Source organism: Zootoca vivipara, chromosome 6 (genome assembly GCF_965207765.1).
Source record: "Zootoca vivipara chromosome 6, rZooViv2.hap1.1, whole genome shotgun sequence".
Lineage (NCBI taxonomy): Eukaryota > Metazoa > Chordata > Lepidosauria > Squamata > Lacertidae > Zootoca > Zootoca vivipara.
In genome coordinates this window covers 2761021-2778164 of record NC_142589.1, presented here as the reverse complement: position 1 = coordinate 2778164, position 17144 = coordinate 2761021, and the positions used below count along the sequence as shown (strand labels likewise).

The following is a 17144-nucleotide window of genomic DNA, read 5'->3' as shown; positions in this document are numbered from 1 at the left end:
CCAGGCCACCATACAAGACCCCTGAATTTCTTCTCTTCTCTGCATATTTTTTCCTTCTTCCCTGTGGGTGTTCTGGAGTTCCAGTAATACCAATCGTGCCCCCCTCAAATGCAGGGCACTCCATCCAACTTTTTGTAGAGTAAAGTCATCATTTTTTTCGTGGTGTGCTTCATTTTGTGTTGAGTCATCACAGTCCTCATCTTCATCTTTTTCTTCCAAATCACAGTCACCATCATTGTCATTCTCACATTCATCTTTTTCAGTTTCAAAAGCTTCATCTTCTAGAAAATCATATTCTGCCATCACCATCTGAAATTGTTGCTGTAACTCTTGCCGTTTTGTCTCCTCTTGACATAGTTCTATTCTTGTTTCCCACATTAAGGTCAAAACAGACCGCTGGAACTCAGGGGAACACTTTTTTGTTGACATAGTTCAATCCTGCCAAGGTCAAAACTTGTCACGTGGGGTGGAATATGATCACAGTTTATTTTCTCGACTCCATTTTAACAAGCTGGCTGCATTCTTCAAGTCTTATTGACAATAAAGTTCGAACTCACATTTCACAAACATTTAAACCAAAAAAGAATTTCCACAAAGTTCAGAAATACAGTGAAATAAAAATTGACTTATAAATCCTGATCAACTCACTGGGTTGTCTGGGCTGCCGGCTCCCGAGGAAAAGAAAGGTTTTTCTTAGTCTTTACCTCTTGCTGCAGGGCACTCACAACCACAGTCTCTCTCCCCTTTCACCCTGCATTTAGGGGAGATTCTCTTTGATGCCTTTGAGGGATCCTTTTAAGTTAAGATCTTCTGTTTACGGCTTCGGGTTTCTGTTTACTGTCTCTTATGTTACCGTGGGGGGGGTGGCTTCCTCTTTTCCCCCTCTCTCCCAAATCCAAATTGCCTTAATTTAAATTCCAAACAATCCAAATTACTCACAGTCTATTCATTTGCTAATTATTCTTGGAAGAATTGGCCGCCTCCACTTCCCAGACTCGCAGCTTCGCGCTCTCAGAGCAGCAGTGTCAGCCTGTCCGCCGCGGTTCACCTCCTCGCTCTCGGGGGCTTAAACAAAGCCGATCCGGGGAGGAGAGAGCCCGCTTTTGGCGCCGCCAGGCAAAATCCGTCCCCAAAAAGCTCGATTTGGGGCTTTTAAGGAGGTTTTGCTTCGCTGGAGCAATTCCCTCCACCTCTGAAGCGCCGAGGTCCGCTCCGCTGATCGGACCCCCGTCTGAGCAAAGATGGCGCGGTCAACCGGAAGCAGAATTTCAAACATTCAAACTCAATACACCCCTATTATTATTATTATTATTATTATTATTATTATTATTATTATTCTAAGTGCATAAAGCTGAACATGTACTAGTTGAATACATGTAATTTGGAGGATGCCTGTAATGACCACAGCTGACCTCAACAAATTTGTTGATTTTGAACTCTGTCATCATTTTGTTTTCAGTATAGGAATTAAGAGCCAATCTGAATCCAGAAGTGTAACCAAATGTATAGCGGTCCATGGTTGAAGTCGTGTTAATATTTCTGAAGCAGGATCCCTGTTTCCCTCATCCTAGAGCTCCCCAATCAGTATGAAATAGGAGCTTTTTGCCGCCACCCTTTGTGCTAACTGGAGCCAACCAGAGTGAAAAGATGTGTGATTCCTGTATTGCAGAGGGTTCGTCTAGATGGCCCCTGGGGTACCTTATAACTCTACAATCCTATGATTCTATGAGGTGAGTCAGCCTCTGAGGGTTGGTTTCACTGGAGAAAGCAGACAGGAAGAACACCAAGAAGTTGTTCTGTAGGCTCCAAAGTGAAGCATTTAGGAGAGCTGACATCACAAGGCGCTTCAGTTTCAAGAGACTGGTGTGCAAGTTCTGTTACATACATTGGAGCTTCAAGGAAAACATCAATTTATGTCACTCTGAAATAAGATATTGGAGCACTCCAAATCACTTGCCCATTTATAAGACTCAGAAAACAGTAGATCTAGCTGAAAGGCAATACAGTACAGGAAGATCTGCACTGATTGTTGCAGTGCATCCCTAATTTTATAATTATTATATAATTATATTGTATAATATTAGAAGGTTGCATAATCTTAGAAGGCTGGGCTGTGAGGGGATGTGGCTGTGCCTAGCATGAAGGGACCCCCCTCCCCTCACGCACACACCTGCACTTTTGAATTTGCTACCTCACTACTATGTTAGCTGGAGAGATAAAATGATGTGGCGTTTTTTATTTGAATGGCACGGGGTGAGGAAATTTCTTTGAATTTCAAAGCCCTACTTTCTCCGTTTTTTCTCTTTAATATGAAAATCTCAGTCCTTACAGTTTGACAGGTGTTACGTTTTCAGCTAAACTATTTTTGTCTCTCTTTGCTGGCCCAGCCCTGATGCCTGATTTGTTCTTCTCCTAGTCTTCATGTGTGGATTTTTTTCCTGACAGCTTTTGAACTGCTTTAGTTTTGTGATAATGATAGCAATTCAGTATAGCATGTGGGTACATGTGATCACTGAGCACGTGAGGAGTCCCATCACACTCGGTTTACTTGAGGAATGTGGTTGTGCTGCAGAAGACCAGTGTTGCCCCGCAGGAACAAGGCCTCTCACACAACCAGAACAGGGCATTGGTATCACAAATGGTGTCCGATGGCTGCACCAACCCAAACAGAGGCACATTTGCCACACTCCTTGTTGTGTATTGAGTCAAAGGATTTTATCTCTGTATTATTATTGTCTGTATTTGCATTAGGATAAAGTAACTGCCTTTTGGTTCCAGAGGGTACAGCTACTATTGGTTCATTTAAGCTGCTGTATTTGGATCCTCTGTCTTATTGGTTCCCTCCAAAAGGCAGCACTGTGATTGCCTGATATTGTTCCCTCCAAAATGTATCCCTTCCTAGCTAGTCCCCTGTCCCTATAAATGTAGCCTTCCTGCCCTCACAGTCAGTCTTGTTCACTTAAATAAAGAGCTGTTACTAGAGAACTGTCTCCAGCATGTTTTGTCAAGAGAGCTGAAATCACAAACCCCATGTCACAACACTCCTGTTCTCATATCCAAGCCCCTTCGCCTCTCTCTCCCACCCCCACCCCACCCCCAGAACTGCACATTGCTAAAGTAAACCTACTATCTTGTACTCAGGGCAAGTCACAACACCAGGCATTTAAACATCAAACAACCATTCAAATAAAAATTCAAATTAAATACATTCAGTGCACATTTAAAGCACGGGGCTTCTCCCAAACAATTCTGGGAGCTGTAGTTTGTTAAAGGTGCTGGGAATTGTAGCTCTGTGAGAGGAAGACCACTGTCTTTGCAGGAAGTCATGTTTTATTGTCGCTATTGATTAATTATTGATTTATTAGTTGTTCTTTTGCTACAGCAAACAAGCACATAAATTAAAAGCAGCATTTAAAAATCAATATGAAAAAATGTGTGTCGAGTGTGTTTGCAATGTATGGTGTGGATCTGCCTTCAGTTTCTTGGGCAAGTTATACGGCTTCTGTAAAATGGGCATTATGCTGCAGCAAAACAAGGTGGAGGGAAAGGATTGGCTATGAGTTTAGCACTCAGATCACAACTCTGCCTTCCACTTCGTTTCTTGAGCAAGCGACTTGTCAGCCTTCTGTGAAGTGAGCAACCATTATTCAACTACTGGTCTGGTGAGTTGTGTTTCATATGTGGAAGAAAAGTAAAAAAATTTAAAAAGCTTGGAAGCACCTTCCCACATAGCAGTCCTTTTGTGGTGGTGCCCCTGACCCTTTGTCTAAATTCCAGAGGTGCCCATGGGCCCCAAAGGTGGTGGGACTCTGTTCTGTACTTTCAGTTGTGTGCCATATGCATTTACTCTACAATAATGGCTGCTCACTGCTTTCCTGGGGGGCGCTGCTTGCAGTCCCTCATGCTCAGGCCTGTCCAGGCTCACTTCCCAGCATTGCAGGGAATCCCCCATGGCCTCAGGATCTTGGGGCGGGTTGCCCACCAAAATGCCTGTTCAAACAGGCCAATCAGTGGCCGCTCACGGAGGGCAGAGCCTGGGCTGCCATACATCCAGTTTTATCCTGGATCTTAGGCAAGTCAAGCTCAACAACTTTTGTGGTGTCCTGGTTTTTACTTTTTGAAATATGGCAACCCTAGCAGAGCCTTGGCTGCTGTGCTCTTTACCGGTTTAAAAGTCAAATTGGTGTTACTTCTTTTCATTAATGGTACATTAGCAAAACACACCAGTGTGTGATTATATACTATCACTGCTCAAAACACACCTCAGCATCTATGGTGCAGGAAGTGGACCTTACACATCCTTTAGAGCATGTTTGTTGGAGAAAAGGACATATCTACCCTCCACTCCGAAATATTACTTCTGGAGACCTGGCAGGAGAGGTCTGAACCCTGACCATGATGTTCCAAGATGGGCACCAGACCGTCCCTGTTTACCAGGGACACAAATAGGAATACATGATATGTGGCTCTTCATCCAATGAGAAAGGGAGGCCAAAAGATCTAACGGACAAATTGGGAAGAAGAAGAAGAAGAAGAAGAAGAAGAAGAAGAAGAAGAAGAAGAAGAAGAAGAAGAAGAAGGAAGAAGAAGAAGAAGAAGAAGAAGAAGAAGAAGAAGAAGAAGAAGAAGAAGAAGAGGAAGAAGAAGAAGAAGAGTTTGGATTTGATATCCCACTTTATCACTATGCGAAGGAGTCTCAAAGCGGCTAACATTCTCCTTTCCCTTCCTCCCCTACAACGGACACCCTGTGAGGTAGGTGGGGCTGAGAGACTTCAGAGAAGTGTGACTAGCCCAAGGTCACCCAGCAGCTGCATGTGGAGGAGCGGAGACGCGAACCCAGTTCCCCAGATTACGAGTCTACCGCTCTTAACCACTACACCGCACTGGCTGTAGGATTCACATCATTTAATTATACATGATTATACTTGGACTGTCTTCACATGTGAAGGTAGTTCATACATGCAAGCTGATCACTGCAGCATCAAGTCACAACTGGCATGTGTGGATATGGCACCACAGATAGAACGTCCATATCACCTTAAGCCAGTGGTTTTCAGCCCATGTGCTGTGGCACCCTGGGGTGTCTTGAATGGTGGTCCGGGGTGCCACAGGCAACACTGGCCTCTGTCCCTCTTTCCTTCCTTCCCTCCTCTAATGCCCTCTTGTGATCTCTGCCTCTCAAAGGCATAATAATAATAATAATAATAATAATAATAATAATAATAATAATAATTTATTCCCCGCCCATCTGGCTGGGTTTCCCCAGCCACTCTGGGCGGCTTACAACAGAAAAATAAAATAAAATAATTAAACATTAAAAGCCCCCCTAAACAGCTTTCACAGCTGTTTGCTGCAGCAGCCCTGGCTACAAGCTCCCCAGGTGAAAGGTGTCTCTGGGGCTTACCAGGAGGTGCTTCCCAGGGCCCTGTGGGGCATTGTGAGAAGGCACCTCTTTTGGGGGGGCAGCTCAGAGACCAGGGGCAGCAGCTGTGGCTGCTCAAAGGACTCCCAAGGAGAGGGGAAAAGAGGGAACCTTCCACAAGGGAGGGGTGAGGGGCTGCCGGCTCTGCAGGCAAGAGGTGACATAACTGGGCTCCTGAGCCCCACAGGAGTCTGCCGAAAGAATGTAGTTGGTCAAGGGAGCCGTGGACCCAAAAAGGTTGAAAACCTCCGCCTTGAGCAAAGTTTTCCAAAGGACTCAGTACACACATACCGTTGCCTGCCACCAGTCACCAAGTGTAGGGGAAATGAGTTCTAACCAAGGTACGTGTGAACTAGCCAACTACCGGTATGATCACAGGAACAAGCAAGCACCATATATTCTTTCACTTTTATGCACATTTTAAATTTTCCTATACCCAGCTGCCTGCATTCACAAACACAAGGCATGCATTTGTGCAAGAAATGCACCACTTACACGACTTTAAGACTATGGCTCTATCTATATAGTCCATTTAAAGTACTCAGTCTAGTACCACTTTAACAGTGATGACTTCCCCCCCAAAAAATTATGGGAACTGTAGTTTGCTATGGGTTGCTAAGAGTTATTAGGGGCCCCGTAACAAACCACAGGCCCAGTGGTCTAAACCACTGAGCCTCTTAGTCTTGCTGATTGGAAGGTCAGCAGTTCAAATCTGCACAATGGGTTGAGCTCCCGTTGCTCTGTCCCAGCTCCTGCCAAACCAGCAGTTCAAAAGCATACCAGCAAGAGTAAATAGGCATAGCTGCCAAGTTTTCCCTTTTCTCGCGAGGAAGCCTATTCAGCATAAGGGAAAATCCCTTAAAAAAAGGGATAACTTGGCAGCTATGTAAATAGGTACCGCTGCAGCGGGAAGGTAAATGGCGTTTCCATGCGCTCTGGTGCTCACAGTGTCCTGTTGTGCCAGAAGCAGTTTAAGTCCTGCTGGCCACATGACCCGGAAAGCTGTCTGCGGACCAACGCCGGCTCCCTTGGCCCGAAAGCGAGATGAGCGCCACGACCCCAGAGTCACCTTTGACTGGACTTAACTGTCAGGGGTCCTTCGCCTTTTTTACAGTTCCCAGTGTTCTTTTAGGGGAAGCCACGGCTGTTAAAGTGGTATAAGAATCCTTTCAATGGAAGGTGTGGGTGTGACCCATGGAACCTTACGAGGCAGAGATTTTCTTCCAAGCCACCCCACCTGCAGGCTTCACTTTTGCGTGGCATTTACTCACCAGGTCTTCAAACATCTCCTTGGCGGTGGTGGTTTTCGGCCGTTTTGTGGATTCAATCCTAATGTGGGGGTTGGTGGGAGATTTTCTTTCTTGCTCTCTCTCTCTCTCTGGCCTACAAAATCCAAACAGCGCTGGCTGTTGCTCCTGCGACTTCCCTCAGAGTTATTCCCTTGAGGCTACTCTCGCCAGGACTGCCTTGGCGGCTGAGCGAAGAAGAAGAGGCAGCACGAAAGTGGCGCGAAGGTGGCCCTGCCAGCTGCCTTTGTCCTTGTGGAAGCATCCTCCACAAAAGAGAACACCCATGTGCCAAGTTTACCTATTGAACTATTATTCCCACCCTCTGTTAGGCAACATGCCAGCCTAGGCTGCCAGTTTCCATAGCAACCCAACTCTCAGCGCCCCCCCTTTCCCCTCCCACTTTGCTCTCTTTCCTACTGCAGCTGAATACATGAACCCCATGGCCCTGCACAGACCGCCAGGGGAGGGGGATTTAAAGGGGGCAGCCCCCATCAATACAGAGGGGTCAGGGTCTGTAAAAGACAGAAGTTATTGCTGCCTGTGTCTGTGGAAGACCTTGACCGGAAGGCCCCCGTCTTCACTTCCACACACCGAGGAAGGAAAGGAGACGGGAAGAACACAGGAGTGAGAGAATTGGGGCCAGCCAGAGGGCGAGATTCTGATCTCCCCCACCCGACAGGAGGCAGCTATGACTGGTGGGTGGGACCACCCACCCATGGGCATAGCCAGGAGTTTTGTTAGGGGGAGCAGGACTTTGTTGGTGAGGCAGAACCAACACGATTGGTCAGTTAGTTAAGTATGTCTATTGTTTTCCTTGACCTGGGGGGGGGGTGGCACCTGCCCCCCCGGCTACGCCCATGCAACTTTATGCGGGGCAGGGGGAGTACTGTATACCCAAATTCCTCTTTGTTTTGGGAAGAGGTGCAGGTAGATGCTGCAGATCAGGGTTTGAGTACATACTGTAGTGTGCATGCAGCTCCCAGGTTCAGTCCCCCACATCTCTAATTTGGAGGAGGAAAGAGTCAGGTAGGAGGGGATGAGAAAGGCCTTGTTCTGCCTGTGACCCTGGAGAGCCACTGCCCTTCAGAGTAGACAATATTGACCTCGATGGACAAAATGAGTGTTGTAGTAGAAGGCAGCTTTCAATATTATAACTGGATTGGAGTCCCAGATCCACCTCTTTGGGTCTTACCCAACACTGTGCACTTTGTCTTAGCCAAGCTGACAGGCAGCTTTCTGGACCCCACTTAGCACACATATATTGTCATAGGTTTTCAAGCTATCATGTAGAACCAAAGGCAGATCGAATCACACTCTTGCCATCTTTGAAATGGGAAGGAGGCTATCCTCTACCGCAGCTCCATTTTTTTTTATTGCTCTCTCTCCCCACCCCCCACCCGCGCTGACACCAAAGGCTTGTTTGCAACAAACAAGCCAACACATCCTTTCTGAGGCAATGCAAGTGCCCTTGTTTTCCACAAGAAGAGCATCTTGTCTCTGGGGTATTAGTTGATCCCTGTCTCCCTTGTTCTTTTTATTGAGTCTTTCATGTCAGGGTCTCAAAGTGGCAGCAGAAAAGCAGTAGGCATTCAGTTTGTGTTGAGCTTTTCTCCGGGAGAGCAGAATTTGCTTTTGTTCTCGAAGATCAGCTGAGATTATACTCACTTTGCAGCCTTCAGCTGTTAACAGATTCTCTACTCCGAGATGCTTTACAGCCAGTAACCTCTTTTATCCTGGAATTATCTTTGAACAATTTAGCAACCCCATGGAGGCAAAACACGGACTGGGCACTTGTTACAAATGGGCTCAACTTTCTTCCTGGTCCTGCCGCTTGTCTGGCTGCCTTTCCCAGGACAAGACAAAAAGCACTTACAACAGCAACCCATCCAGTGGCAAATCCATCTTGATCTCTCCCAATCAGATTAAAAAGTGGATGGTGTCCTTAATTGGTGACCTCACCTTAAAGCTGTCAAGTTATATTCCCTTTTATTGCCTCCCACCTGCTTCAGTTTTGCAGATGCTCTGCATCTATCAAAGGAATACTCCTTGCCCATTTTCAGGAGGGCTGTTGCTTCTCAAGGATTAGCAAGCCTTGCACTCAGCTCTGCAGGAATCAATGGGTTGTTTCCCAATTTCTTTTTCTACAAATAGATATTTTATTGGTTTTATAATAAAACAACATTAATAAACTCCAACAAAGCCTGCAGTGTTACATGCATACACCACACCAGTCACAGAGGAGGAGGAAAATTGAGAGGGGAGCCTGTCAAATAATAGAATCTTTGAATGCCTCATCAGTGCTTTAACTGTCCATGGCATAGCCACGAGAGGTTAGAGATCTGACATTAAATCACTTCTGTTTACATAGCTGATAGGGGACCCAGGTGGCGCTGTGGGTTAAACCACAGAGTCTAGGGCTTGCTGATCAGAAGGTTGGCGGTTCGAATCCCTGCAACGGGGTGAGCTCCCGTTGCTTGGTCCCAGCTCCTGCCCACCTAGCAGTTCGAAAGCACACCAAAGTGCAAGTAGATAAATAGGGACCGCTCCGGCAGGAAGGTAAACGGTGTTTCCGTGCGCTGCTCTGGTTCGCCAGAAGCGGCTTTGTCATGCTGGCCACATGACCCGGAAGCTGTCTGCGGACAAACGCCGGCTCCCTCGGCCTATAGAGCGAGATAAGCGCCGCAACCCCAGAGTCGGACACAACTGGACCTGATGGTCAGGGGCCCCTTTACCTTTACCTTACATAGCTGATATATGGGAACCACCTTGTCAAAATGTTTGTGTTTAGTTCAGCTTCCAACAACTCAATTTTTTTGTGTTAGATGCTTGAAAAGAGTCAGATCCCAAACTCCCCTTGCCATCCCATCCCTTTGGGGCCTTTCCAATAGGAGGCGATCTCTAAATGAGTAATGCTAAACAGCAAAGCAGTTAAGCCCTTATATGGACCCCATTTCAACTGAATCCAATTAGATGTTGGCTGCTTCAAGATATTTTGTGGATGGAATTCAGTCACATACTAGCAAATTCAGGCTGTGCAATTAAAGTGCATTTTGTGCACCTCCCCACCACAAGAACGGGACTTTTTGTTTGAAGGAAGGTGATGGGGAAATGCACTGGAAAATGCGATATAACACTTGCTTGATACAACATGGCATAACCTCCCTGCAAACAATTGTCTGGAAGTGACCTGAGAATTATAAGCCCCATGCACATGTTGCTCACATGCAACCACTTCCAGATGTGGTTGTTTTTAGAGTTATTTCATTTCTGTTTTAATATGATCATTGAAAGTTGCCCTGGGCATTTTTCCACAGAAAGGCAGAACATGGGGTTTAATCAATAATAAATCACCTACATCTTGAGAGCCACTACTGTGTGTATGTGATACATCTCCCCATTCCCTTGATGTGTTCAACAAAATTAATGGCTGATGCTTTAACGGATGCAAGCATGTGTCTGTCAGATGCTTCGAGCAACCTCAGTCAAAGCCAAATGTGAATATAACATTTAAGTGTTTGGCAAGTTTCTTTCTCCTGTTACAATCTTTTATTACAAAATGCAGGCTGTTGTTTATCCCTGAACCATGGTGCACTACAGATCAGTGCTAGAGCAGAAAGGCTTCTTTCTGAAGTCCCGGAGATCTGCTACCAGTAGACAGTACTGAGCTAGAGAGACCAATGGCCTGACTCAGTGTAAGGCAATGGGGCCATGATTCTCTACAAGAATATCATCTGGAGGTTTCAGCCTTGTTCTACTTTTCACCTCCATCTTTCATTGAAGGTTTTGACCAGCTAGTCATCCACTGATGATTTTTTGGGGTGGGGGGGTGGGGGAGTTTTTCTTAATGCAATGCCAGCCCCTTTAAGTGTGAAACCATTGCAGTATCTACTCCGACTGCATCTCAGTGCCTTTAGTCAGCCTGAGAAAGGAAATGTCAGCAATGTGCACATGAAATGTGACTGCTGCCACCTCTGTGCACTTTGATGATTAAAGGAGAACCATGGTGCTCACCATCCTTGAGTTGAGGAACAAAAATTGGTGTGTGGCTGTGGGTGTTTGGAATCTACATGGATCAGGCACAGGATGGGATATGAATAATACATACTGCCTCAAGGCCTCTTTTTGCAGCTCAGCTCTTGAGCTATCCTGATTATAAGAGGATCAGAAGTAGACAGCTCTATTTTTACCCACAGAATAAACAATTGCTTATTATTTCATAGCAGAGGTATTGCCATTTGACACTTCATTGTTCCAAGGCAGACACGTCACAATATGCAATCACTTATTGAAGCTGGGGTTGTGGAGTGTTGTTGTGTTTTTTTTGCAAAGACCACCCCATGACTTGCATAGAAAGATAAACTCAGCTATCATAATGTGTCGACTACTATGTAAGAAGAGAGAGGGGTGGAGGGGGCTACTGGTTTGTTTTGTTCTTGTTTTTATTGTGTGTTTTGTGTTTTTATTGTGTCTTTTTATCCTGTGAACTGCTACGCTACAAGATCTACGGATGAAGGGCAGAATGAATGAATGAATGAATGAATGAATGAATAAGTGGTTATGATAATGGTAGTTAATTAACACATAGGAAGCTGTGGGAGCTCACGGCTGCTGAGAAATGGTGCCCTTTGGCAGGGGCAGCCCAACTGTTAGGCAGAGTGAGGCAGCTGCCTCAAGTGGCAGAGGCTGGAGAGTGGGCTGCAGCTGTGATGAGGTGCAGAAGAGCAGAGCTAGGCAGCCCACCTGGTAGAACTGAGCTAGTCTGCTGCTGTCTCCCATCACAAGTGTTGAAGTTAGATTCATCAACAAGTCATGCTGGGCTCTTTACACACCATACATTTAAAGCACGTTTAAACCACTTCCCCTCCGAAGAATCCTGGAAACAGTAGTTTTAATGTTAAGAGTGCTAGGAATTGCAGCTATTTGAGGGGTATGGAAGGGGGAGAATGTAATTTAAAGTCAAATATCCATCAAATTTGCACTTTCCAAAACAATGTGAGACCCAACACACAGCCTTCCTTCATATTAGTAAAAAAAAAACCTGTGCACAAAATGGGCGTAGGCAGGGGGGGCAGGAGGGGGCAGCTGCCCCCCCTAGAAGCAAAAAAATTAGTGTATTTTACAGACCATAACCAGCACTTTTCCCCTCCAAAAACTGAAGTGGAAAAGGCTTTGCTTTAGCAAGAGCAGCTAAGTCTCCGCTTGCTGGGGGGGGGGGCACAGCAGTAACAAAAACACATCAAATAAATAAAGCAAAGTGGCTACCAGTAGTTAAGCAGTTAAGACAATGGAGCATATATCCCCAGGCAAGATTTGATAGCTGACCATTTCACCCTATTGTTCTTAAGTGGGACTTGTTAATGAGCATTCAGGAGCATTAAGAGTTCTATTGGCGATTTAATGAGGGTGCAGACTCAGAGGATTCAATTTGACTAAGGTGGCTCTGCAAGGCTAAAAGGAAGTGAATAAGAAAGGGGGGGGGCTGTAGCTTTGACAGAAACAGTGATGTTTATAAAAAGCATTGGTGTTCCAGTCTGCCCCTCCTCCTGCATCTGTATACTGTAAATCAGGGGTGGCCACCTCCCAAGAGACTCTGATCTACTCAGAGTTTAAAACTGGGGGTGATCTACCCCCTTTTGGGGGGTTCAGGTCAAAGCTGTTGAGTTTTTTTAAAGGAAGGGAAGCCCTGTTTTTTGGGGGTTTAGGTCAAACTTGTTGAGCTTCTTTTAGGAGGGAGGGAGGCCCATTTTTGTTTAGGGCTTCAGGTCATAGTTCAATTTTTTTGAGGGAGGAGGAAAATTTTGGGTGAGCTTTTTTTAGGGGTGCCAGTGACCTACCAGTGATCTACCACAGACATCCAGTGATCTACTGGTAGATCACAATCTACCTGTTGGACGTGCCTGCTGTAAATCAAGCAGAGAGAAAGCTGCTTACAAGGCTCCTGTACATGCAGAGTTCCAGCATCACAGCGTCACCCAGAGGCACCCACAAATATGAGTTATCCCTCTCTCTATTTCTTCCTTCCTTCCCTCCCTCTTCCATCCTTAATAAAATATGGGGGGGCCAGATAAGCCCCACATAGAAAGTCCATCAACATGGGGGGATGACTCTTTCAAATACGGTATTTACCAGTAATTGGGGGGGGGGAGAGGCACCTAGGCCTCTAGGAGTTGGCTGCTATGCCTAGGAGTAGGACAATTCAAGAAAGCAGAACGATGCATATGGTATGGTAATATATCAATAGAATCATAGAATTGTAGTCGGAAGGGACCACAAGGGTCATCTAGTCCAACCCCCTGCAATGCAGGATTTTTTTCCTAAGGTGGGGCTTGAACCATGGTTGAAATATTATGCTGATATGCAGCAACGCCTCGGAGCCGTCGTGGCTGCGGCCGTGTCTTGCCTCGCCCTCGCCCGCCCTGCCACCCCCTCTCGCCTGCCCGACCCTCCCGTCCTCTCCAGCCAAGCAGGGTAGCCGCCAACGCTACCAGCCCCAGAAGCACAAGGTGGCCGCTGCTGCCACCGCCACGATGTCATCAGGCCCGTTGGCCCTTTAGCCCCGCCCACTTTGTGGCCCCTCCCCTTCTGTGCCTTGGCCCCGCCCCTGAACGACCATGGCTTGCCCCCCCTAGTTTTGATCCTGGCTACGCCCCTGTGCACAAAAATGTATTTATTGGGACAAATTCAAACCAAAATGCTGAATAATGTGCATGAGGTGTTTGTTGTTGTTGTTAAGTGCAAATTGCTGCAGAAATTTGGAGAACTGGATGAAAGAATTAGAAACAGAGAGAATCGAAACCGATTCTTCCCTAGAAGGAAGAAATGACCGGATTCTTCTCTTGAGGGGGAAGATGTACTTTAAATGTATCGTGAGAACACAGCTTTGTCCACAAGCACAAAATGGTCTTGAGCCACCCAGGGCTAAGGCTTCCTCTACTCCAAGACTGGAACACTGGAACACTGTGCTGGGATCTGGCTGGCTTTGGAATCAATGTTTGTCTAGGAATCCGGTGAGTGCCATGGGCAAGCAGCTCTCTCACCCCTAGTCCCTCCATCAGCAAAATAGGGGTGGCTGCTATATCCTATGCATACAACACAAGCCAAAGCACACCACTCCCTTTCTCAGGCTGCTTACAATCTGCTGAGGACCAGTTTCTGTTGGAGATGAAGGGGGCCATTGGAGTTGAGCCAAAGGGATTGTGGGATGCTCTTTAAACGCTTGAGATGAGCACTTAAGAGGTTGATCCAAAGCCTTAATGGAAAATATATGCTATGAGAATAGTGATTTGAAAAGGAAGTAAAAGAGACAGCACTGTAGAGAAGGGGTGGGGGAAGCTTTTCTGCCCAAGGGCCACATGCCCTTATGAGGAACCTTATGAGGGCCACATGCCAGAAGTGGGTGGGTCCAACTCTACCTTTGCACAGCAGGTAGATTCTACACACACTCACTGCTCCCTCTGTGTCCTCCATGCAGCCATGTGAAGAAGTGTGTGTGTGTGTGTGTGTGTGTGTGTGTGTGTGTAAGGGTGCCTGGGAAGAATCCCAAGGGCCAGACAGAGGGCTAGAATAGTGCTGCACAGGATTCTAGGGGAGTACTGGAGGCAGCAAAGGAGAGAATCCCCTTTCCTGTTTAAGGGAGCTGGTGACTTTAGCTGGCTGAGGGGTTTGGAGGTGTTAACAGCCATGAGCCATCGAGGGCCAAGGAGAGGGAGCAGTGGTCTGCTTAAGCAGGAGCGTGTTGGAGGGTGAATAATGCATTTCCACAAAAGAGCACTATCCAAACTATTAAGTATAATTGCCCATTCATCAGAAGTGACAAAAGGAGCAGACTTCAAGCAGCTCTTTCTGAAGAAAGGATGAAAAATGTTTTCTTCTGGACTGCCTTTTTTAAAACTGGCAATGTCTTTTAGTTTCCTTTTCAAAACTATTTTCTTTTTTTAAAACACACATGCTTAACTGCCTTGACTGTACAATAGACATTGCCAGCCAGGCGCTCTCCATATGTTGTTGGACTCCAGCTCCCATCAGCTCCAGTCAGCCCAGCCATGACGACACTGGTACTGATGGGAGGACAGCCGTCCTGGCTGGACCTGATGGCATTTCGGAGTCTAAAACATCTGGAGGGCACCTGGCTGACAAAGCCTGGCATAAGGTCCTTTTACAAACCTCCCCCCCCCTTTAAAATAATAATCTCCAGATATAAAAATACCACTTGAAAAAGCTCCACCAGATTATAACAAACTAAACTGAAACATTTGGCAGATTATAGCTTTCAGCGGATTTAATCCTGCTGGAGAAAACTGCTGTTGTATTCAAATGCCCTGCCAGAAGGTAGCTAAAATTGTCTGCACTTAGCTAGTTTAAGAGAAAACAAAATGTTGTCAGATCTAGTGAGATTTAGTATTCTAGAAAATTTCAGGCTGGGAAACAGACCATTGTTTTTCAGGGCATGTTCACATGACCACTTACTCTGCACTTTCCACTGCTAGGTTTTGAAACCACATTTGCGTGATGTTAGCCACAATCCATATTGATGCTGTAGTTTCTTCACAAATACTGCTGTTTGATGCCTTTTTTCTCAAATCAGCTTCAGTCCAACTAGAAAACTTAAGCTGCAATTTGCTTCTTACAAATGGTGTGTACATTTGAGAAAGCCATTATGCGCCCGCAGCTGAGTATACATGTGCATAGGACAGTTTCATTAATTCCTCAGGGGGCGGGAGGTTGCAGGGGCAGGGAAACCAAAAGGTCGTGTGTGTCGGGAAGACATCCCCACCCACCCACCCCTCTTGTGTAGAAATGCAGCAGAGAAAAAGACCTCCGTGTGTTTGAAGCCACTAATGTGAACATACTATAGGAGTGAGGAGGCATGGGCACATGCTCAGGCATGTTACATAGGTTTTGAACACTTAAAAAACTCAGCAAGACTTATTGTCCTGTGTCAAAGCAGGGTGTGACTGCACACATCAGTAATGATCCTGCATCTAAACTACTTTAGGAATGCTTATGAAATTATCCCTGTTGAAAGTTACCTCCAGATTTTTTTGAATTTCTCATTGCCTGGCTTTATTTGCAGGAAGGCACTGGGGTGCTGGAAACTCACGAGTGACTTCTGGATTTTGTACGGCAGCTTCACCCATCTGGTGCCCTCCACATGTTTTGGACAAAAGGATCTGCACCTCTGGCTTGTTACTGTTAGGTGAAATAGAAATTTCAATACAATATGGGTTTTCCTGTTCTTCAGATTAATCAGTGGAGGTTATATTTTTTTATATGAGATCGAGAAAATAGACTGCGATTATATTCCACCCCATGTGACAAGTTTTGACCTTGACAGGACTGAACTATGTCAACAAAAAAGTACCCGCCTGAGTTTCAGCGGACTGTTTTGACCTTAATGTGGGAAGCAAGAATAGAACTATGTCAAGAGGAGACACAACGGCAAGTGTTACAGCAACAATTCCAGATGATGATGGCAGAATATGATTTCTTAGAAGATGAAGCTTTTGAAACTGAAGAAGCCGAATGTGAGAATGACAATGATGAGGACTGTGATGACTTAACACAAAATGAAGCCCATCACGAAAAAAATGATGATTTTACTCTACAAAAAGTTGGATGGAGTGCCTCCCCTTCGAGGGGGGCACGATTGGACTTACTGGAACTCCAGAATGACCACAGGGAAGAAGGAAAAATTAAGCAGAGAAGAGAAGAAGCTCAGGGGTCTGATATGGAGGCCTGGATGGCAAAAGACTGTAAACAGGGGGTGGGGTGAAGGGAAAGTGAAGTTGTGATTGTAAGGATGGGTTAATAGGACTATAACTGGACTGCTGACTATGGAACTTGCTGGATTGGTGGGGTGGAGCCAGTACTCGGGGGGGTGTAAGGTTAGTTTGGGAATAATTATAGGTTTAAAAAGTGAATTGATTCTGGAAAAAGGTGAAAATATGGAGGCCTATAGAGGGGTAAAAATTAGGCACGGGAAGAAAAAATGGGAGTTTGATTTCTCAGTGATTGGACAATAGGCGAAAATGATAATAGTTAGTTTAAAAGTGGTACAAGATATAAAGGTGTATGTTATAAAATATGAACTATGAAACTGTTGAAGATGATAAATAAGGGAGGAAAACCGGGGAAGGGGGGAGGGTGGGGAAGCCCACAAAATATGGTTTAACAATTATGAATTTAACAATTATGATGAATTTTTTTTTTGTCTTTTTTCCTTTTTGTCTTTTTTTTTCCTTCTCTTTTTTCTCTTTTTCTCTTTTTGTATTTTATTTTTTTTTTGGTATGACAATAGATGGTTGGATGGATGAACTCCTGCGTACTGCCCTGGTTCACTGGAGCTCCCTGGTGGCGGGGGGGGGGGGGCTTCGGGGGCAGGGGAGGGGGAGGAGGACAGAAACCCAATCATAAAATGGACCACTTCTGACTGT

General features: G+C 45.7%; 1 protein-coding gene across 1 annotated transcript in view; it reads right to left on the bottom strand.

Moving 5' to 3' along the window:
• The window catches only part of KCNIP3 (potassium voltage-gated channel interacting protein 3), a 120920-nt gene extending 113899 nt beyond the window's left edge, over positions 1 to 7021 (bottom strand). Inside the window, exon 1 of the mRNA XM_088671429.1 lies at positions 6694 to 7021. Within this exon, the coding sequence (XP_088527555.1) occupies positions 6694 to 6708 (15 nt within the window). The 5' untranslated portion in view covers positions 6709 to 7021. The remainder of the gene's footprint in view (positions 1 to 6693) is intronic.
• Between the last annotated feature and the right edge of the window lie 10123 nt (positions 7022 to 17144).